At 42.5% G+C, this 23,223-nt stretch overlaps 1 protein-coding gene across 2 annotated transcripts in view; it reads right to left on the bottom strand.

Annotated features, from left to right (window-relative positions):
* Positions 1–775: 775 nt before the first annotated feature.
* The window catches only part of GAD2 (glutamate decarboxylase 2), a 76,702-nt gene continuing 54,254 nt past the window's right edge, over positions 776–23,223 (bottom strand). The window contains exons 12-17 of one of the 2 annotated variants that reach the window (XM_081136371.1): positions 20,449–20,527; positions 17,326–17,475; positions 11,320–11,427; positions 10,890–10,979; positions 3,595–3,801; positions 776–1,369 (exon numbers count right to left, since the gene is read on the bottom strand). In XM_081136371.1, coding sequence (XP_080992497.1) covers positions 3,628–3,801; positions 10,890–10,979; positions 11,320–11,427; positions 17,326–17,475; positions 20,449–20,527 — 601 coding nt within the window. In that variant the 3' untranslated portion in view covers positions 776–1,369; positions 3,595–3,627. Of the gene's footprint in view, positions 3,802–10,889; positions 10,980–11,319; positions 11,428–17,325; positions 17,476–20,448; positions 20,528–23,223 lie in introns of both variants that reach the window. The other variant, XM_081136370.1, reaches the window with a different exon arrangement.

Below are 23,223 nucleotides of genomic sequence, written 5' to 3' on the forward strand. Positions count from 1 at the left end.
ATGAGCACTCGTAACATACACTAAATCTGATATGTATTTATTCGGCCATAGAAGTTCCTGGCAAGGCATATCAGAATATACTGCACCACTTAAATTTCCATGGCTTTCTAGTTTTTAATTTATTCGCACCTCAATAGCCCATGTGTATTGTGAACCTCACTCACATGTCCCAGCTGCCCTGAAAGGTGTGTGGGGCCTCCCTGGGTTCCCCGGGCCACAGGCGATGGGCCTGGCTTTTCCTATAGAATTGAGAATCAGGGAAATGAGAACACTCACTGAATAGTTGATGTTGTTATGGCAATATTGCTATTATAGTTTTAGTTGTGATAATGGTATTGAGGCCTTTTTTTAAAAAAAGGAATCCTCTTTTATAGATTATATGACAACAAATAGATTATATGGTGTTGAGGAGGATTTGAGATGGGGGAATGGATGAAATGAGATTCAGGCTCTGAATCAGCAAATGTTGAAGCTGGGTGAGACCTTGGGAATTTATTATACTGTTTTCTCCACTTATGTACGTCCACAAAATCTTCCTAATAAAACATTTTTTAAAAAAAATTGGATCTGACTGAAAGAGAAACCACCGTGGCAAGCAATATGCTTCAGAAGCTACAGTAGGGGGCAACTGCAGAAGTAAGAGCTCATTTTCCCAACAAAGACCCAAAGACACGCTGAGCTCTGTGACAAGGGAGGGGCCTCTTATTTGGGCAGTTCATTAAAAATTAGCTCCACAGTGCAGCAGGGTCAGAAATAATGATATAAAGCCTGAGATGTGTCCACATTTACACATTTATTTGGGTTTAGAGAGATGACACAGGTAAAATACTTTGATCATACACAAGTTTATATTTGGTAAGAACAGGTTGTCACAGGTTTATATTTTTTCTGTCTTTAGTAATGGCATAACGTTGGGGAGGAGATGGTGATGCCTTTCAGAAACACCAGTTGGGAACACTATTTTGGCACACGCAACTAATAAATACACAGTGTTTGTACTTAGCACTTGAAAACAGGACAGCACGTGCAAGATGATCCCCACTGTTAGGGCCTCGGTCCCTTCCCTGCACTGTATTTACACCTGTGCTTTCTTTGTCCGTAGTCCAAGAAGTAGTGCCCACTCCAAACCCCAGCAGGGACGATCCCTGCAGTTTTGGCAGTCTGTGACACTCCACAATTGGTTTCTTCTGTTTTCAGAGATGGAGTAGCATTCACCTTGCATTTTGTGAAGGAGATTTCTCAGTGGGGAGCTTAGCTGAGGGCCTGTTCTGCATTAGGGCCGATATGGAGGGCGTACAGCTCAGCAGAGAGAGGGAGAGCGAGATTACAGGGACAGATGCGAATGTAGGTTCTCGGAATATCAATACAGCTACCACACAGAAAGAGACGTATCAATAATATATTGTACAAGCTTTTACAGCAACACATGTTGATTTGCAACACTGTACAGTTCAGATCTAAAGCGCACAACCATGATCTGAGGTGACAGGACACTATTATCATTATAACAAAGGCAACACAGTTACACGCACAACCGATCCCTTGTCTTTCCTCGCAGCCTCGTGACAGTGCATGAAGTCAATACCATTCATATGCCTCAGATGAAGACATGCCACACTTTTTTCAAGTATTTAAAAATAATAAACACAATATTGCTGTATAAATGAAAATGGTCATGTCAATTCTGATTAAAGCTACAACCAAACTTTTCTAAAATTTGTAAAGAATGGTTCTACATAAAAGCCTTTGGTACTGGGAATTTTGGCTAATTTTCAAAACAATCTCCTCCCTCAGTCCCTCCCACCTGAGTGGATTATAGGCTTAATTTAAAGAATATTTATTAAACTACTGGGACCTATTAGACTTTTATTTATCTCCTTCCCTGGGCTATGGTTGGTAGGGATTTCACTCCATAGGGTTGAGCAAGGCTCCAGCAAACTTGGGGAAGGACCTGGAAGGAGCCAGGGGTGGGGAAAGCAACCTATTGGTAAAAGTGATTTCTGGTCCATACAGAAAGGAGAAATATTTCTAAATTTGTGTCTGCAGTCTCACATATGAGTCTGCAGTCCTCTCCGCTAGCACTCAGCGCCTGAGAATCGGCAGCCCCATAAATATCTGCGGGAGCTCTTGTTAGCTCATGTCACTCCATCAGGTTTTCAGGGGCAGATGTTGTTCAAATATCGTTTTGAATTCTGAGGATCTTAATCTCTACATAATCTGGTCACTTTGGATCTTGATGGGAAATAGAGAAAAGAAGGTCTTAAGATACTATCTCAAAATCCTGGGTGAGAAGCTCTTTTCAAGAGAGAAAAAATAACCACCCATGGAGTAGAAATTAATGATTTGGGATCCCAGCGATGGGGAGCCTAGCAGGGGAGACTTCTGTGAGTAGGAATGGGAGAGAATGGGACTAAACAATTACCCAGGCAGTAAATGTCCTTCCTGGACAGTGACAACACGGCGTCCGGATGACACCATTGCTCTCACACAGAGATCTCTTCTCCCGAGGCCGACTTTAACTTTCTGGGCTCACCACATTCGGGAGTGTGCTTCGTTCCTCTTTGCTCGGGCTGATTAGATTTTATTTTTATCTTTCTCTAGTTAATCCAAATGACCTAATAATAAAAGAATTTGGTTTGGGAAGATACCTCAAGAAGCAGCATCAACCTTTTGTTCAAAACAGGCTGACCTGGAAGGCAGAATAGAGACGGTCACCCTAACTTGGCCCAGGGTGAAGCTCGCTTGTCATGCTCACCCAGTGGGTCTGCAAAGGGCCCACTGGGTGGAAAACATTTTTAAATGGGAAGAGAGTCTCAACTGTTGATTTGATCAGTTATCTTAGGGAACTTGCAGTATTATTTTGTGTTTGTTTTATAATACTGACTTTAGAGACGTGATAAGCCATAACATGAATGAAAGAAAGCATCATACCTTTTTAAGAATTTCGTGGGCCTACGTTTCAAAATATTGTGCCTCCGTGAAAAGAAAGAAAACAAAAAATCTGGCTTAGTTTTTATATCTGCCCCTGCAGTTCGTATAACCCATAGAAAATAAAAATCTATACGTTACAAAATAGGATTTCTTTTTAATACATTATATATATATTTTCCTTTTGTAAAATTATATGTATTTAAATACATTTGAAATGTTGCCATAGGTAAATTAGAAATTTTTTTCTAACACTATGAAAAAGGCAAGAGTTTTTGTTGTCAACATACATTTTATATTTACTTATCCTTTTTACTGCACCCCAAAGAACCTCTTACGATTCAGGGGCAATTTGGCACGATTCAATCCTACTACTTTGAAGGAAAATAAAATCTGATTTGCATACTATATTAAAAGTAAGGGAAGTATTTATAACAACCTTAAGCTTTTCCTTATGGATTAGAACACAGCCTTTGTCACTAATTATCAGAGAGGTATTCTAAACTTAAGAAAGGGTTTTTAAAAGGAGCAATGTTTTTTTGTGTGTGTGTTTTTTTTTAATTTTTTAAACTGTACTTCTACTTTGACACCACAATATAGAAATAGATTTACTTTGGAACAGACTACAAATACATTCACACGGGTTGTGACAACTGAATTGTCTACCTAGAGAACTGAAACAGCTTAGCGGGTAGCTTCTTATAAATCTTGTCCCAGGCGCTCTATTTCTTCAATCAGGAAGTCAATGTCTTGGTGAGTTGCGGCGGGATTTGAAATGACCATGCGGAAGAAGTTGACCTTGTCCCCCAAGGGCTGGTAGCTGACCATCGTGGTCCCGTACTCCATCATCCTGGCTTTAATCGCCGGAGCCACCTGTGCGAGAGACCAGATCCATATGGTGACTATTTCTCCCGGGGACTCTCCCCTTGGTCACATAGCCCACTATCAAGTAGCATTTTTAGTTTTTAACTCAACAATTAGAATCCTCTTTGTTTTTCCTTCAAGGAATTGCCTCCAAGTTTTCTTGGGATTGGAGGGCTGGAGCAGATCAATACATCCAAGATCTTAAAGGTGGTAAGAGGAATAATAAATGGTAGGCTATTAAGTGCTTGCCACCTTTTTCTTGACTTTCTAGTCAGTGTTTTGGGAGAATGAGAAGAATCTGGTGTTGGTGAAATACTTTAGCAATACAACATATGGGGGAGGGTATTCCCCCCCCCTGTATATATAGAAACATTGGAAATAAAACATTGTTCAGAGAATGGTTACCAAGAGGTAAGCCTCAACATCAAGTGATGTATGAAAATAAGCAGACTTTTGAGACTCTAAGGCTTTCTAGTTCCTTTTCCTTCCCCTTTTGCATTGCCTCAGTTTATAAGGTGTTTTGAAATATGTTTCTTAATAATGATGAAGAATCAGCTGAGGCAAAAAGTTGAACCCGTAAGGACTTAACATTACAGAAGTGGATCACAGAGGAGGTTTTTCTACATGTATGCCAGACTGGTGACTACAGTGCCAGCAGTCCTCTATTGTGTATGAAATTAAAGTCACTCTTTCACTCAGCACAAAGGCCTTTGTCACCCAGCTCTGAGGACTCATCTTCCAGTGCTCATCAAAATAAACCTTCAACTCTGACAAGAGCTATCGAATACCCCTTGAGTGTATCACATATTTTTATCCCGTCTCACTTACCCTCACACTTGCCATGTCACACTTGTTCTCTTTGTTTACAATCCCTTTTTCTCTTATGGTTCATGTTCGACACACACTCCAAGGCTCTGCTGCTGTCCTACAACTGCTATGAACCCCTTCCTGATTCTTCTAGTCCACTAGCATCTTCTCTCTTTTAAGTCATAAATATATGACCCGTAGATTATGACTATATTCTAATTTCCAATTGTCCTCTTATGAGAAAATACATTTCATCTCTGATTAATGTATTTATTTTTATTTACCTGATGTTATGAACTTATAACATCACCCACAAGCTCCTGGAGGGCAGGAGAGCCTTTCACTTCTTTTGTTTACTGGTGGTGCTGGGTGCCTATTGAAGGATTCCTGAGTTCTTATTGACTATAATGGCATGCATTTAAATTATGTCTAACTGTATGTATGATCAGTCCAATGATATTTTATCATTGGAGTCTATAAATATAACATCTGACCTTTTAAGTTTATTGCTGCAAACATGTTAGCAGGAATGGTAGATGTTAGGAACACTATAGACTCATTTTGGATATACATAGTCAACAACTCGGTTCAAAATAGGGACCATGCCTTATATCACAGTTGAATCCATCTGAAATGAAGGGTAGTTAGATTCAAATGGAATGCTGTTATGAACATACCACTTTTCAATACCAATACATAAATGATCATTGACTTACAATGAGGTTTTCATCTTCAAAGTACTCAATTCACAAAATTAACATGGTTCCCATCAGGCTTAATGATTTGTTAGAAACTGGGGGCACAAAAAATAGTTTTCCTCCCACCTTCTAAATTCTTCTAGCTGGATTAATAATCAAGTTTAATAAACACAGGTTAACAGGAGAAAATGTCCAAAGTTTATTTTACAGGTGCCATAAGAATGAGACCCACGGACAGACTGGGCAGTTAAGGGCTTATATGCCATCTTGAGCTAAGGAGAAGAGGAGGTGGGTTGTGGTTTGGAACATCAAAGGGTAGGATCGCAATCTACATGAAGATGGAAAAGCAAAAGCTTGGCAAATAAATGTTTGCTGGGCCATCTTTAACAAGAGAAGACTTTGATCAAAGGGACCTTGCTAGGTTTCTCCGTGTCTAGCACACTTATTTAAAATTAAACTATAGTTATCTGTGATGATCTCTCCCTTTCCGGAGCAGGATCTCTATCTAAATTCCTTTAGGCAGGTAAAGAGGGAAGGTCGAAGGTTCTTTCTGAATCTTTTGTTTGTTAAAACCCAGCTTAAAATAACCAATATTCTCACAAGCATATTTTGGGGTGGCAAACTCTGCTGTCCTTCATTACCAAAGACAAAGACAAAGACAGACTTCCTTTCACCCTCATTTCACCTTCACTTCACATCCTAAACCTAATTTCCTCATCTAAAAATGTGGAGATGGTTCCAGCACTGAGTTTTCTGATTCTATATTAACAAATTTCTAAGTCCCTTCTCACCCCTTCCCTATACCATAGGGAGGTAATATAAAGATGGATATTTCTGTGGGGTTGAGCCTTCTTTCACTTAAAAGATTAAGGCTATCTCCATAGCACTGGGCTCATCGCAAGGAATAAATATAAATTAGAATTTAAATATCTAAAGTCTAGGATTAAGTTCTGAAAATGGATCTACTAGAATATTCTAACCTAAGGACATGAAATTCATTACTTTGTGCTAGGAGGCAGGGCAAGTCAGTATGTTCCTGGGAAGAGAAGTCCCAAATTAGAAAAGGAATTCCAAATCCATGCATCTGCAGGAACTTAAGGAAAAAATCACATAACTATTCCTTAGTTTTTTGCGTTTTTTAAAATATATACTTATTGATTTCAGAGAGAGGAAAGGAGGGGGAGAGAGAGATACAAACATCAATGATGAGAAGGTCACTGATTGGCTGCCTGCTGCACGCCCCCCAACCAGGGACGGAGTCTACAAACCGGGCATGTGCCCTGACCGGGAATTGAACCGAGATCTCCTGGATCATGATCGATGCTCAACTGCTGAGCCATGCCGGCCAGGCACTATTCCTTAGTTTTACCTGTGCAACAATTATGCTTGCTTTTTAGAAGTGATAAAACAATGACTATGCTTTACTCAGTGAATTAAACCCTGATTTAGTTTGCATGGGCAATACAAGGAAAACATACAGGAATGGCACTAGGTATCATGAACAACCAACTCTAATTTTTCAGATAAATGCAAATCAAAGGTCAAAAGGTTAATGGTAACAGCCATTCTCCCAAACAGACTTTGGCATAAAATAAGACTGAATCCCTCCAGTTCTTGAAGCTAGCTGGGTTGGCAGAAATCACAGCTGTCTAAATACATGTGACTTTTAGTTGTTTCCAGTCAATGCTGATGAACTAAAATTAGCAGGAACATGGAACATCTACTTCATTATGTAATTACTAATTGCAAGTTAAGAAAAATACAATTCTCACAATTCTGATGAATATTTAGTTTTCACTTATTTCAAGGATTGTGTGTGTGTGTGTGTGTGACATTTTTGGGTTTGCTGAATAAAGAAACAGTCGAGAAAGAGAGGGGCTGCATGTTGAAGAATTCACTAAGGGCCTAATCAGCAAGAGCTCTTTGGAGCTGCCTTAAAAGTTTTAGGGTATTATTTTCTCTTATGTGCCACTAGCTTTTTCAGTCTTTTAGAAAACAATAACCAGGGGACTCTTTCATAATTTGAATCCACATTTTTTCTTTCCCCAAAGAGAGCTCAGATTAAAGCGTCATGAAATAACCTCACATGCTGTCACAGAAATGTATTTTTCAGTGTGTATTATAAAACCTTTTTGTTTTTAAATTTTGGAAGTATGAGTGAAATTTTGGAAAATGAACTAGAATAACGATTAATACGACATTCTATAATGTTAAAATCTCACAAATTAAATTCCCCACTACATTTAATAATAGAAGAGTCACGTCAAATATGAGACCAAAGTACTTCTTTACAAATTTACTTTTAAATCCAAAGTTGATCTTTTGAAAGTAAGCCAATCAGTGTAGGACTAGAAAAGCTGATAGAAAAGATGCAGGTAATGATCAAACGTAATGAAAATTAAAATACAAGAAGAAGATGATGATGAAAAAGAATTAGAAACACAAGCAGTAATCAACATGCAGCCTTTGGATTCTTATCTGATAACTGCCTGCAAACGGAGCCTACCTGCTGCCCCTTGCCTGTGTCCAAGGCATGTGATCATGTCCCCATAGCGCCCAGGCCCTCATGCCCACTCTGCCTCAGTGACAATATGTCACTTGCACAGTCACAGTCCTGACTGGGCAGCAGGAAACACGCCCACCAGATTCTCACCTTTACCTCCCTCATGAAACTGACTTATGCCTGTTTTAGTAATAACCAGTTGTCACCTAGATATCGATCCCCAAGCCAGCAGGTGGACTGAGACAAGGCCTATGATTCACTAGTAGGTTTCCTCAGTGTTGTTTCCCTTCCCTGTTCTGGAAGATGCAAATAGCACTTTAGCTCAACACTTTTGAGTGCCTATTGTATGCTAAGCCAAGTAATTTAACTTAATTTTCTTTTTGTGTTGTTAATCCTCTCCCAAGGATATCTTTTCCCCATTGATTTTTAGAGAGAATGAGTAGAAGGGAGGGAGAGAAGGGGGAGAGAGAGAGAGAGAAAACACCGATGTGAGAGAGACACATCCATTGGTTGTCTCCCACGTGCACCGGTCAGGGCCGGGATCAAACCTGCAACCCAGGTATGTGCCCTTGACTGAGAATCGAACCTGCAACCTCTTCAGGCTGAGGGCAGATGCTCTGATCTGAGCCACATCAGCCAGTGCTAACCTCATTTTCTTGTTTGCCCCACACCACACAGAAGACTCCCCATTCCTCCCCATTTGGGGTCTGTATCAGCACTGACCAAGAAAGCGTTCTGTGCTCATGGAGGTGTTCTCTATTTGAACCATCTGAGGTGATAACCACTAGTCACAAACTGAGCACTTGGCATGTGGCTAGTATGACTGAAGAAGTAAATTTCTGGTTGAATTTAATTTCAGTTGATTTAAATTTAAATAGCCACATGTGGCTATTACTACCATATTGGATAATGCAGATGATTTATTTCATCTCAGCGCTTTTATTTCTGGGATTGTGTGTGTGTGTGTGTGTGTGAAGATTTTACTGGTCCCTGGACATGACAGTTTAAGGGCTTTGTACTTAATGAAAAACTTTTCTGAAAAATTATTGACATAAATAAACAAAACTTAACCTTGATATTTATGTGGTTCTATTTTGATTTCCAATTCTGAATTGCTGAATTCTCTCTATTACAGTCAGGAGAATGGAGTCACAGGAGAGGAAAAATTAGGAGAATTCATTTTGCAATCCCAGGAGACTTTCAATTTGATTTATCTACAGTATGAAAACAACTTACTAATATTCTAATGGCTGCTCCCAAGAAATAATCTCCATTCCATTACAGTTTATGTGATGTGCTAAATCTAAGAGGTATTTGAAGAGAATTGTATTTAACTGTGGAACTCAGAGTTGACTTTTGCTCAGAAAATGATGAAAAACCCTTTCTGTTTTGTAGTCCCATCTTGATCCATCCCTCAGCCCAGCAGTAATAAATCAATTTAACAAATGGAATCAGCCAAACTACTCCATTCATTATCTGTCTGGTCAGAGAATTAAAGAACTGAAAGCCGCTAAAAACAGAAATATTAAATTTCTAACTAACTTGTTAAATAAAATTGTTAAGATAATGTATACCATGGAGAAACCACCATAAAAGTTCCAGAAAAAAAAGAATTCTTTTCTCTCAAATGACAGCAGCGCTCCCCCTGCCTCGAACCTGTAATTTTCTCCAATATGAACCCATCCTCACTCCTTTATGCCCTTGGGCTTAATTTCCTGGAATGAACCACCTTCCCTAAACCTACAAACAGGAACAAGATCCCTCCCGCCCCAGACACATGCACCCATGGGTCCCTGCTCTAGAAGTTTCCTGCACTGTTCCTGTAGTTCACTGGCTCTCAGCCTGGGTTTTACATAGAAATCACCTGGAGAACTTTTAGAACTATCCCCAAGCCCATTCAAAACAAACTGAATGAAAATCTTGGGGTAAAGACCTGGTCACCATTATTTTTTATAAAGCTTTGGGATAATTCTAATGTGTAGCCAGGGATGCAAACCAAAGCTCTAATTAGAAGGCTTGATTTAAGGACCTCGACTATGTGTAAGTTTTATTTTATCTAGGTCCTTAAGGACAGGAGTTAACATTTATAAGCTTTTCTGGAGGTTTTAAACCCCACATGAAACCCTGTTCTTCATTTGAATAGAAGGAAATAAAATGTTTGGGAAGGTAAGCGAGGCAGCCCAGCTCTTTAGCAGTCAGGGAGAGGGCCTTCCCTGTTCTGGGCAGTGCCTGGAGGAGGTCTGCTCCTTTGTTAGAAAATGGAAAACTAACCAACCAAGCAACCAAGCAAACAGCCAGCCAACCAGCCAACCCACCAACCCTTTGAGATCCAAATACACAGGCTCATCCCTAGTTTCCCATTCTTCCAACGCCGTGGGAAATGGGCCCCTGCATTTCCCTCCCGTCAAGGTTCTCTTTGGCATACATAATAAACCAGATTTCACTTGTGTGTAATCATGGGAGCAGGAGAGAGAGAAGAAAGGGGGTCTTACTGGCCACAGTAGAGTTTACAGCACAAGCTCTCACGCTCTGGGGTCAGACTTGGGTTTGATTTTGGGAAAGTGACTTTTTCTCCCTTGCTTCCAGCTCCCCATCAGTGGAACAGAGAGACAACAGTGCTTCCCGAAGTAGGCGGCTGCGAGAGGTGCTGCAAAGCCGGCTCAGAGCTGAGCTGGGACCACCACACTGAACAGTGGTCGTTATTACTGCTCCCTGCTGTTACCTTCTGGGAGTCACCACAGTTCTAAAGACCCCATGGGACAGTCTTGACCTTGGCATCTCAAGAGGATCAGCAGCGGCTTTATTTTCTAATCATTTCTGGTGCTCGAAGTCTCTCCCGTGCTTGTAACTGAGCGCCAGTTTCACTTGGCAGGTCAGCCACCGCCAGGAGGTACAGCTGTTAAAAGACTGGACAGACCAGCTTTGCACGTCCTGGCCCTGCAGGAGCCCACAGAGGGGAGTGGGTCCACGCACCAAGATTAAGGATGGATTTCTCCTAAACGCCTATGAATATATCATAAAAATGATATACACGTGAAAGCCCCAAGATACCCCCCGACAGCCAGATCAGAGGAACTTGTATCACTTACTTTTGAGAGGCGGCTCATTCTCTCTTCATTGTCTTCCAGGACACGCAAACTCGGAGGAACATACCAGAAGCAGACATTTGTATGCTGAGGCTACAGAGAGGAAAGTAAGATTCACACTCAGCCCAAACTGGCAATTTTGAAAATACCAAGGACATTTCTAATCTATTTAGTCTGCAGCTTCTGAATACAAATCCTGCTTTTAAATCCGTAACCACCTTTGAAGTGCCTGCCTTTCACAACATTATCCAGAGTTATTCTTGTGCGTTTGATTTTTACTCCAGCTCAGAATAGCTACCGCGGCATCCGTGCTTCTCCTCTGTAATGGTCCACTTATCTGGGTAGTGCATTACTGACATAAAAAAATATCAGGGATAAGAATGTCCAGGCAATGGATTAAACATTTTGGGATTGTAGAAATCAGAAGACATACCTTCCCATCAAACACCATTTCGTATCCTTCTCGATTTTTTATGATATTGTACAAATACTCCGCCAGCTCCAAACACTTGTCAATATGCGCTTCGAACCCAGAAGTCCCCTAAGGAAGAGAAGGAGAAAGAGTCTCAGGCAGGCTGAGAAAAGGGGGGAGCGCCAAGCTGAGATGCGGGACAAGTGACCCCTTGAGACAGATGATCTTTCTGCCACCTCTGTCTCAGCTCGGCTGCGCACCTTCCCTAACAGAAGACAGTGTTTCTAAAAGCTTTTCTGGCAATTATTTCTCCTTTAATGTTCTCCCCTCAGGTGTTTTTGTTTCCTTTCACATCTGTCATTACTGCTCTCCACAGAGACTCCTTTTTTTCCCAGAGCCTCCATTCCCCAGGCAATTATTTTGATTACTCAAGGGGGAAATTTGTGCCTGCCATTCATAGGGGTAATTATGAAAGTCATTAATGACAGGAGGGCCGGGCTAGTCTCCTCCTGTGGATAAGAGGCATCGTCAGAGACCAGCCCCGACCCCACAGGAGGCCTGCTTAGCCTCTGCCCGTCATGTACATGTGTCATTTCCAGGCCCCGTTTTTGTTTACAAAATGTACCCCCAACATAGTGCAAACAGGGTAGGTCTCAGTGAATATTTGTTGAACACATGAATGAATGAATCTTAAGGGGAACACAGATGTTCTCTCAGCCTGTCACTCTGCAAAGCTCATTAGATTTCTCCTCTGGGGATAAATGACTGATAAGTGTGTAATGGGCGAGCAAGATCACAGAGGTCTTTAACCTCCAGCTCTGGAAGCCCAGGGCCTGGACTTAGGAAAAACAATACAACAGCCTTGGACTAGAACTGTTTAATTGACGTCAGGCCACACTAGGGAATTGCTTTTCAAAATGGCTTTTCTTCAGTGTTTGTGGCATGCTAATGGAGAGCTTAGAAAAACAGCTAATGCTCATTCCAGGAACTCTTAGAACTGGCCTACCAGTGACCAATCCAACGTCGAAACTAGAGCGAGCAATTGTAATGGAGATAAGATGAGCCTGCTTTCCTGTTTCCACAGTCTGCTCATCCTAGCTAAAAGAGGGATCCAGCATGGCCAATGACATTTAATATCTGATGGATATTTAAGAACAAGTTGCAGTAAAAAAATCTCATGGGTTTAGAAATCTATTTCTTTGGAGATTGCTGCCTAGCTGATTGGTTTAAGGAAGCTGACTGGTTCCTGATGAGCCCAAAGAAGGATTGAGCTGATGCCTGAATGCTCATGCCAACACCTCTGCCATGTGCTCCATGAATCTGTGGGTGCCAAAGAAATTAGGATTGGTTTAGGCTAACCTGGAGGTTTGGGCCCACTTGGGATGGACCCTAGGTAGGAAGGAGAGAGGTTAGTTGTTCTTCAAAATGGATCAGTCTAGAGCTGAATTTAAATTTGCACACACCTGATCCAGGCTATGGCCAGGACCAGTATGGTTCTGACCCTGTCCAGTGTGTGACCTTGGCTGATCTCTCTCGTCATGTGGGAAGAATGGTGCCTGTGTCATTTCCCACACAGAGACATCGTAAGGTAAAATGAATGCTTTGAAAATGAGTTTGATTGTATTTGCAAAGGGAGTAGAAATCCTCTGGCCTTTGCTAGTCTTCATTCTGGAGGTGAGCAGGAGGAGTCTGACTACCCCTTTAGTTGATGGCTCAACAGATACAAAGGGAGTGACACAGGAAACTCTAGTGTGCTCTTACAAGCCTAGGGCCCCTCCTTTCACGTTGGATATTTGTGGAAATAAGATCAATATTTTATTTTCAGAGTTTTGAAGCCTTTTAGGAGATGATCTAAAAATCATTTATTCATCAAACTCGTGTTGAGTAGCTATCGGATGCCACTCAGCTCATATTGTGAGAATCACTAAGGCACATGTAAAGCTTTATCAGGCATAGCATCATCGCAACCTGAGTCACTGTGAAGGGAGCTGAAGACTCAGATGGGTGTTTCTAAGTGAAAGGCTGGATCCCAGTGTCAGGGTGATGTTGAAGGAGCTTCAGGGGAAAGATGGTTTTATTTTGTCCCTCATTGCCCACGCTTAGGATTGGTTTAGACTGACCTGGATGAAACATATACTCCACAATGGTACATATTTATGTTCCTTTTGTTCCTTGCTGTATCACTCATACCAGCAGTGCTGGGCACATATTAGGTGCTCAATGTATATTTTTTGAATGAATGAATACACGAATGGAACTATAACTTTTAATCCCTGGGGCAGCGTTTTTACAAAGTATGTTCTGAAGAACCTTCTGTATTAAAACCAGATTAATCTTGTGAAAAATGTAGATTCTCAGGCCTACCTGACTCCAAAATTAGCATTTCAGGAAGATGAAGGCGGTTTGTGTTATCTTCTTCAACAATCTCACGGTCTCCCACTGTTTGGCTACAGCCTTGGTGCTGTCTGAGGGCCTGACATCTGAGTGCTGCTCATGGTTCCTCTCTGCTTCTTAAAACCTTCGTCTAATGCTCTCAGGCGCAGAGCTGCCGCTTCTGAAATGACTGAATCCCTTGCTGTCAGCTCCATCTTTACTGCCATCATCTGGACTATCGCTCCCTAATTATCCTTCTGTCGCCCAGACTCTTCACTAGGCTCAGAATATTAGGCACTTCAGCCCCTTCTAGACCTTCTTCCTGGAATGTCCTTCTCCCAGCTCTACTGGTTGGTATCCTACTCTTCTACCCATCCTGTTCAAGACGCATTTTGAAGGTCATCTCTTGATAAGTCTTTCTTCACTCTCAAACTAGGAAGGAGCTCTCCATCCTTTAACTTCTCAAGCTGTATCTTGTGTTTATTTTAGGACCATTTATATTCCGTCTCATGTGATGGTTATCTGTGCATTTATCATATCCTGTCTGGAAAGTGATAGCTCTTTATCCCATTCAGCACCAGGCACAATAACAGCTGCTCAATATCTATTTATTAAAATAAATTTGTATTTTAGAGAGAAAGTGAACAGTCACTCAGCAAAGGATACCAGCAGTCATCAATGGCCCCTGAACAGTTTTCTCCTGTTACTTTTTGTTCTTAGCCATTTGCCAGTTCCTCTGTCATCTACGTTTCAATGAAGGATGCCAATCACAGAAAACTAAAAGGAAACCTGCCTATTTGTATAAACATACAAACACAGAGATTTACTGTGAAAACTCATTAATTACATATTAAGCCATCCCCGCAGGCCTAAAAATAGGGGGACTAATTTTAAGTACTTTTTTCTACCACCAAGTTTTTACCACTGAAGATACCTGTCAAGATGGAAAATAATCATCAAGTGCTAATAAAATGCAGACAAAATGGAAGTTCAACTCAATAAGAACAGAGCTGAGGGCAGGCACAATGCCTTTGCTAATGACAAGCATATGCATTATCACGTGGGCTAGACACCTCCCAGCATCCCACATCAGGAGGCTAATTTTTTATTTTTATTTTTATAAATCTGGCCTAATCAAGTTATCTTGGACTTAATGTGATGGCTGCCATCAGTCCATTTAGCTCCATTAGTCATTAACAAATTAAAGGATAGTAATTTATACATATGGTGCTATCTTTCCTGTGGTTTATCTTAGGAAAAAGTGTGGATTCTCTCGAACATTGTATTCTCCAGGCATATCTGATAACAGAGGGTTTACTGATGGTTGACTTTTCAGATTGTTGCCTCATTCCTGACAGCAAGAGGGCATGTAAGATAGAACATCGTGGCTCATTCTTCTGTGGTTCTTCTCAGGAGAGATGACCTCTCCTTCTATGGCTGGCTTTACTAGATAGCTTTTGATGTGAGAAGGTAATTATCTTCTCCTCTGATCCAAAGTGTAGAACTGGGCTTATTACTTTAATAATTATTATTACTTCACTTTGTAAACAACAACAACAACAAAACAACCAGCTTTAAGTTGAAAGCCAAATGGCTGTTTTTGCTGTTTAGATGTCTAGACGTTCAGGGTTTTGCACAAGGAATTAAGAGACCATGTGTCCTTAAGTCATGTGGCTGCTGTGATTGTTCTTTTCTCTCTTTTTATCCCCTCTCCTGGTGCCTTCATTTCAGCACTTTTGAAACTGGATCCTTTGCCTTTATTTCAGGCTTCATTTGTTCCTGCTGTTTAATTCACACCTGATGTCCTCCGAGTTATTTCTCTAAGAACTGAACTGCTGCACCATGCTGGTGAGGAGGCTTCAGATGGGAAAGGGGTAGCAGGAACTGATGAACCACGAGAGAAACATTTTTGTGTGAACATGGCTAATGATCATCACCTTAATAAAAACACCACAGGAAAAGGAGACAAAAAGGATGGGACTGAACAATATTTAGAGATCAAGCTTTCAAGTTACTAGCTGATATTTTGTAATTCCCACCCATTAATGAAATGAAAAGCCCACTCCTTTTAACTAGCTTGAGAGTACACCAATAATTCATATTCTCGATTTATTTATTTTCCTCAAATGAAAGTGTCATTGCCAACCAAATGAGTCTCATGTTGGGTGATGAAGACTAGCCTGTCCTTGTCAGGCTTTCAACTTTCAAAAGACAAAGACGCCCCCTGCCCAGGTCAAGGGATTGAGAACTCACCCATCACACCACCTTTATGGAGCAACAACATACTTGGGGCCTCACTCCAGGTAGCTGCTCAATACTTAGCAACACAGGGAGAAAATTCAGCTCAGGTAAATAGTATTACAGAGGCTTGCCTGGAGAACATGTAGTCCAGCCATCCCTGGAGACCATCTTAGAGTTATTTCTGCACGAAGCATCTTTCTATTTAACCTGCCTTTTCCCAAGGATGGATTTAAAGGGGAGTCCATGAAATCATTGTGGACCCTATTGTCTGACTGTCAAGCTCCCTCTTTTTCTTGTTAGCCATCCACCTCTCTAAACTGCTTAAGGCAATTCAGTTTACTTTGAAAATTTTATAAACAACAGCATATGGGACTCTGGTTGTGGATATGGTTCATACCTCTTTACACAGACCCGAGGAAGAGACCATTCCGTGGTCTAACCCTGGCATGTCTCACCCCACTGACCTAATTATCTGCTTTTTCCTACGGGATTGAACCTGTCACATGTTTGTGTTGGCTGCTTACAAAGCTTAGAGCCAAATCTGTGGGACCTTTCCCCGCACACATAGGACCTCAGGGCATGACGATTCCGTCCAATTCCTCCTTTCTCATCCCCTTTGTCAAATTTTCCTCATGTGCTCTCTTAGCAGTCGGGCTTTTCTAGCGCGTCCAGCTGGCTCTGGGCATTGCCTCCTGGGGGCGGTAAATGAGACCAGGTGGGAAGTCACCGATGTGTGACATTTAAGTTAGGAGTCTGGTCAAAATGAAAAATAAAATCTTCAGCCTTTCCAGCCTGACACACACACGATGCCGTCTGAAGGCTGCAGCGAGGCCCCGCCAGTGCTGCGCACCGTTACTTACAGAGTTTGTGTTTCTGAGAGAGGGCCGATCACCCACAGCTAAATTCTGAGGTCAATCAAGAAGCCGTACAAAGGAGGTCACTAGGTATGCCTGGAGTTTTTAAGAAAGCTTTATAACTAGAGGTTACCCCTTGGAAATGTCAAAGATAAGCTATCAGGATGGGCGTTTTCCTTTTCCGTTCTCCACACATAAGCTTTTAGATTGCATTAACCTGCCCCCTGATCAATCAGTGGGTGAAAACCAAGCGCTGGGAGACAACAACAGCAAAACACTGCTGAAACAGCAGGTGTTCTGCCACACAACGCAACGGGTTTGTTTTCTAGACAAGTGAACATTCAGAGCAAACTGGCTTAAAAAGAAAAACACACGATGGGTTTTGTTATATTCTTGCCCATGGTAGAATGCAGATATGGAGAGAGACAGAGCATTACAGAAACTTAATCTTGGGTAAGTAATTTTCAACTTGGAAATCAATTATTAACACATCATACTAAAGCTCACCAGATATAGTTTGTGTTTTTAGTCAACACTCAGCTGATCTGCATGGGCTCACCTTTGCTCGCCACATGAGCCATAACTTAAAGACATCAACGTGGCGTCCGCACTGCAGGGCCTTGTCTCCAGTGTCGTAGGACAGGTCGTAATGTTTATCTTGCTGGAAGAGGTAGGAGGCGTGCATCTGGTTGCAACTCTGCATCAGTCCCTAGAAGAGAAGAGAAAACTTAGGAAACTATATCGACTATTAGATTTACACTGTGATGGAAATTATTAAGAAAAAATAAAAGAGAGAGACGTTGAATATCTTAGAGAAAGAAAACAGTAGGAATCAAATGAAAAAAAATGGGAGCAATATCTGGACAGAATGGGCTGTGCTGTCAATTCAGTGGTTCAGGGTCAGATGTTACCAGAATGTAATTGGAGAAGGCATTTAAAAAAAAATCACAATCAGAACGTAATGTTCATTCTTTGGGAGAGTGTCCTGATGTTCTGGTTTTGTTGCAATTATAATATTTTGGAAATGCTTTGGTTCTGTAAAATATTATTAGTGTGTTTCTTCTAGGGTTTCATTCATATTTAGTTCAAGTACTTTATTATTTAGCTATTAAGGTTGAGTTCTCTTTGGAAATCACAGCTTTTAAGATAGTTCATTGCTACCATTTTTATATGCTGGATTCTATAAAAATAAAGACATTGCTACTTTGAAATGTCTTAAGTAACCAATATATCAAATGTCATGTCTTTCTCTCAAGAGTGGTTAGAGCGTCTATACTGCATTTTCATACTCAGTTGTTTATGGGAGTTACAGTGGAAATTCTCATTGCTGATGACTATTAATGTGCCTGGGCACCTTACGCTTGCTATGGAAAATGGGTGGCAAAATGATTGAACTTTTCCAAAGGACAGTGAATGAATCATGCTCTCTGACTAAGACAGCACTGCCAGTCTCCTCATTAGAAACCCCACCACGTTTCAATTTGTCACGAACCACAGGAATCCTTTGACTCTTGCATTATCCACAGCATAATTGTGATTTTATAGAAGCTTTGGCATTTTTTCTCTCTTGTGACTCATGACCAGAGAATAAAAGATGAAAATGTGATCATTTAGTTGAAGTTAGCAGTGAGAACCCTTATAAAAAAATCATCCAAATTAAAACAAAATGCAATGCAGCTAAGATTTTAACTGGGGCTCAGCCTTGTGGTTTAGGCTACATATTCAGTGGAATTCATTGTTATTTTTTTGAGACTAAAGGAAATTACACAATATAATTGAAACATTGCAGTAGAAAGATGTAGAATTTGAAAAAGAAAATTCACTTGGCCAATAAAGTTGAAAACGGCTGCAGGTGGTTCTATTTTGTCTCATGGTCACAGAAACTTGGCACCAACCCTCCCCAGCCCTGCAAGCTTGCATAGAGGTGCCATCAGTCCTAAGGCAGCCACCCCGGAGTGTGGATTGGTGGGCAGGTCAGACAGCTTCTACTGGGGTAGGAAAAGCCATGGCTTCTGAAAGGTTGGAGAGCACCAGTCTCACTGCGCAAAAGGATAAGTAAAAGTGATGTTGTTTTGCTTGGCCGGCGCGGCTCAGTGGTTGAGCATCGACCCATGAACCAGGAGGAGATTGTGGTTCGAGTCCCACTCAGGGCCCACGCCCGGGTTGTGGGCTCGATCCCCAGCAGGGGGTGTGCAGGAGGCAACCGATTGATGACTCTCTCTCACCATGTTTCTAGCTCTCTCTCCCTCTCCCTTCCTCTCTCTGAAATCAATAAAAACATATATTTTTTAAAAAAGTTATGTTGTTTTTCACATAAAGGGCCTTGGTGAGATAATATCCTGGCAGAACCAGAAGGCCATTACAAAGTTATAAACCATTATGTCCCAAACTATGTTACATACGTGACTAGGTGCTGTGCTGTGAAATGGCTGCTGAAGAAGAGATTCTCAGGGTCAGATAAGCATAGGAAATTCTATAGCACAAATCCCTTATTTTCAGATATTTGCAATATATATCAGCATATTAAAGTCTCTGATATGCCCAGAAATAATTAAACTTGTTTTTAGCTCTTTAATCCAATGTATCGCAAGCTTTTTTAAGACTGAGAATTGTCTCACCTCAGAACATGTAATACAGTCTCATAGAATGGCACTCCTCGGTGCCCGGTGAGGGCAATGCTGCCACGGCATCACAGGTTTGGAAGGGATCCTGGAGGCACTGATCTCTTCCTTCTCAATGAGAGAATCCTTTCTATCCTCTTACTAATTAGTGATTGTCCAACTTCATTCAATCACCTCCCCTGATGAGAAATTTATTGCTTCATAAAGCATTCATTACTTTTTGGGCAGTTTAATTTTTAGAAAAGTGTTCCTTTTATTGAGCCCAACTCAGGTCTAAAATCATGGTGTATTCTAATTCTGCCATCAAATCTGTATCGCCCAGTGTTACTAACCCAGTACCCTGAAGCCTCAAAAAAACAACAAAATATCTTCTACTTGAGAGTCATTTAAACTGTAAAGGCTGCTATCATGTCAGTCTCCCCTCCCCTCCCCTCCCCTCCCCTCCCCTCCCCTCCCCTCCCCTCCCCTCCCCTCCCCTCCCCTCCCCTCCCCTCCCCTCCCCTCCCCTCCCCTCCCCTCCCCTCCCCTCTCCTTTCCTTTCCTTTCGATAAAACATCCTTAGTTCTTTCAACCCCCCTTTCTTACATGCTTACCAAGTGTTCTCCACTATTCAAGCTCTAGCTTGATGGGCTCCCATAGACTATTTGGCACCAATATAAGCAAAGCACTCCAGGTGTGGTTTAACCAGAGGATGTGGGGGCTACCACCCCCGTCATCCTAACACTCCACTCTTTCATCCCATTAATGTTTTGTGAATAGTAATTTTCTCTTGACCCACTGTAGACCCCACAGATTACAACCTAACGTCCTAGGCTTTTTCATAAGTAGAACAATTTAGCCAAGTGGGAAACATGACTATCTTGTCCAGTCAAATTGTAACTAGACTACACTAGGGCATAAGAGCAGGACCTTACAATTATCCTCATTAACAACTTCCCCTTTTTGGATGTAACTCACTGTCCCCGCCTGTAAAATCATCCCACATTCTGGTTCTGCCGCTACACACATTTACTCTACCAAACCGCACAGATGGACTGAGCCAGCAGTCAGGAAGGACATACCTCTTCCCTAACCAGGAGAGCAGAGCACTGCAAAGGGACGCCCATCATCTTGTGTGGATTCCATGTCACGGAGTTGGCCCTAAGGGAAACAAATCATGTTAAGAGGTGGCATCCACGGCAAGCTCAGCCTTCTAAGGCCCTGTGCATGAGCAGCAGAGCTTCGGGGTTCTTGGTGCTGTTTTTCAGACTCCAGGAGGGCAATGAATTTGCGAAAGAACCGGTGGATCTACACCCTTTTCTCTTTTCCATGGAGGCATTCATCTGGCTTCCAAGGTGGTCTGAGAGCCCCTTCGAGTGACCGGAATCATGCAGTCCAGGGTCCCACCTTTGGCCACCAAGGACAGAGCACGGGGCAAGTGAAGGAACTGCCCTCGTGCGTCTCCACTGCCCGGGCTCCTGCCACAGGGGTGGCTGTGGCTCAGAGCCACGGCTCAGTCCACTGCTTAATTCTGACCATTTCCCAACCCAGTTTTTCTTTCTTCTCATTCAGCTGATTACCAGATTTCTCAAGTGTGTCATTTCCTACTCGCTTCTAGCTTGTCCCCTGCTTCCATTTCTTCTTGAATTCAGAGTTATCCTTCCAGACTGCAGGTGAGAGACGCTATGGCTCTGACAGCAGTTTTCAATCGATTTGGTTTCAGCACACTGGGGAAATACAATCTCTCCCATCAGTATTCATGATTCTCAGCTCAGGGATTTATGCTATTTGAAAAGCCTAAACCATCGTCCTGACTCAGATTCTCTTAATAATAACAACTATTATTATTATTTTAATCTATATACAGCAGTCCTGTATTAACTGACTCTCAATTTCCAACTTATCTCTTAGCTCTGTTTATGGCCTTCTCCTCTTTCTAAATTGTTGACAAGTTCCTTCTGCCTCCAGCCCAGATTCAAATGACAGGGCATGGCTATGATGCCGGCGTGGACGAGCACCAGGCTATGCGTTCCATCTTGTGTCCTTTCACTTTCTTGTACCCATGTCGGTCACACCGGACTCCTTCTGTTCTCAGGAAATTTCATGCTCTTGCTCCTAGGTCTCTTAATGCGACGTTCCCTTCCTGGGATGGCACCTCCCTTTGTTTCACTCGGCTAAACCTTACTTAAGCTTTAAGGCCCAGACCAAGTCTTATCTTTGCAGTTTCCCTGGACTTCATTCAACTTCTCTCCCTCACTCTGGCTGCACTGCTCCAGGCCCCCCCTCCAGTTCCCAGGGAAAGCAGCCGTCCCTGTCCTTCCCTGAGTTCCTATTGCTTGCTTTCCATGCTTAATCAGGCAGGTGAGTCCCTGTGCACAACTTTTGAGAATTTGAATGTGACCTTGGTATAAACAGACTCAGGAGGAGGAAAGTAGCAGCACCATCGTGACCGCCGCTGGGGATTGCTGCCCCACTGGCTGAACGACAGACCTGGGCTTGCTCTGCTCCTGGCCCCAGAGGTGCAAAAACCTTGAGGAGAGATGAGAAGCTGGGAAAGATCCCGTTCGTTTATTTGAAGAGTGGCAGCCTCAGCCGGCCAGTCAGAGAGAACACTTACTGGCCTGGGGATCTTATCTGAATCAGTGAATAGTCCAGCTCTTCTTCTGGCCTGGAATTGAGGCAAGAAGCACAGGCAGTTCATGGCCAGATGGATACGACCCCTGGAAAGAGGGCTAAAGACTTCATGACCAGAATCCAGGAATCTGGGCTCTCAGCAGGAGCTTGGGAGACAGACAGTCTGTGTTTGCTCCCAGGTTCTATCACTTCCCAGCTATGTGATCTCGAGCAAGTTACTTAATCTCTCTGTGCCTAGATTTCCTTGTTTGTAAATAGAATAATAGTAAGTAGTTTGGGTAAAGTGCTTAGAACTGTGCCTGACACACCATAAGCATTAAATAAGGTTGGCTTTTGCTACTGATTTCAATTCTGTCATTTATGAGCTTTGTGACACTGGGTACATAGACGCCGCCCTTCTATCATATTCTCCAGCTATACACCTCACCCTGAGGACATGCAGCGGTGTCAGGAATGACGCGAATGGAGAAGAAAGCAGCTGTTCTCCACTTCTCTGACCGGAGGTGTTTATTTCCATGCAGCGGCCAATGCATCTCTTTAGACTAGAAAGTGCCCAGGTCCACAGCTACCTGTCACTGTCCTGCTGTTTCAGAGGGGCTGCCTTATGAAGACGGCAAAAAGCTAGGCAGAGTGACGCAATGACGCGGCTTTAATTTACTGTAGAAATGTTGGCAATTTATAAAAAACAGCCTCCGGTTTATTTTAAAATGTTCTGCCCTGGGATTGAGACAGACACGTGGTGTCTGTGATTTTCCACAAGTTGGAGAGCACTGAGTCCCCTATGGCTGTTTTCAGACACAGCCTTGTGCCCTCATTTGCACCTCAAGCTCGGCAGACCCCAAAGGAACTCGTTCCCTTGCCCCTCCCCCCTTCCAGACCTCGTCTTTCTCCTCTGATCTTCTGTGCCTCAGTTCCTCGCACCATTTTCCTCCCATGCACCCAGCTCCCAAACCTGTGATGTCTTCTCCCCTGTCCCCTGACAGCGCCCCTTGCCGTTGTAGTTCCCCACCTCCTGGGTTCATCCTTGTTTTTCCCCAATCCAAGAAATAGAATCCCCTCCGTGCGTAACAGTGGCTCCCCCAGGAGTGACTGTCAGCTCGGGGTTGAGCCTGACTTGGCTCTGCAGGTGGGCCCTCCCCTAAGGCGCACTGGGCAGGGCTTGCGGACGCTCCACTAGCTTCCCAGGAGCTGCCATGGCTCCATCGCAGTCTCCAAGCAACTCA

The sequence above is a fragment of the Miniopterus schreibersii genome (genome assembly GCF_964146895.1).
Source record: "Miniopterus schreibersii genome assembly, chromosome: 1".
NCBI classification, from domain to species: Eukaryota; Metazoa; Chordata; class Mammalia; order Chiroptera; family Miniopteridae; genus Miniopterus; species Miniopterus schreibersii.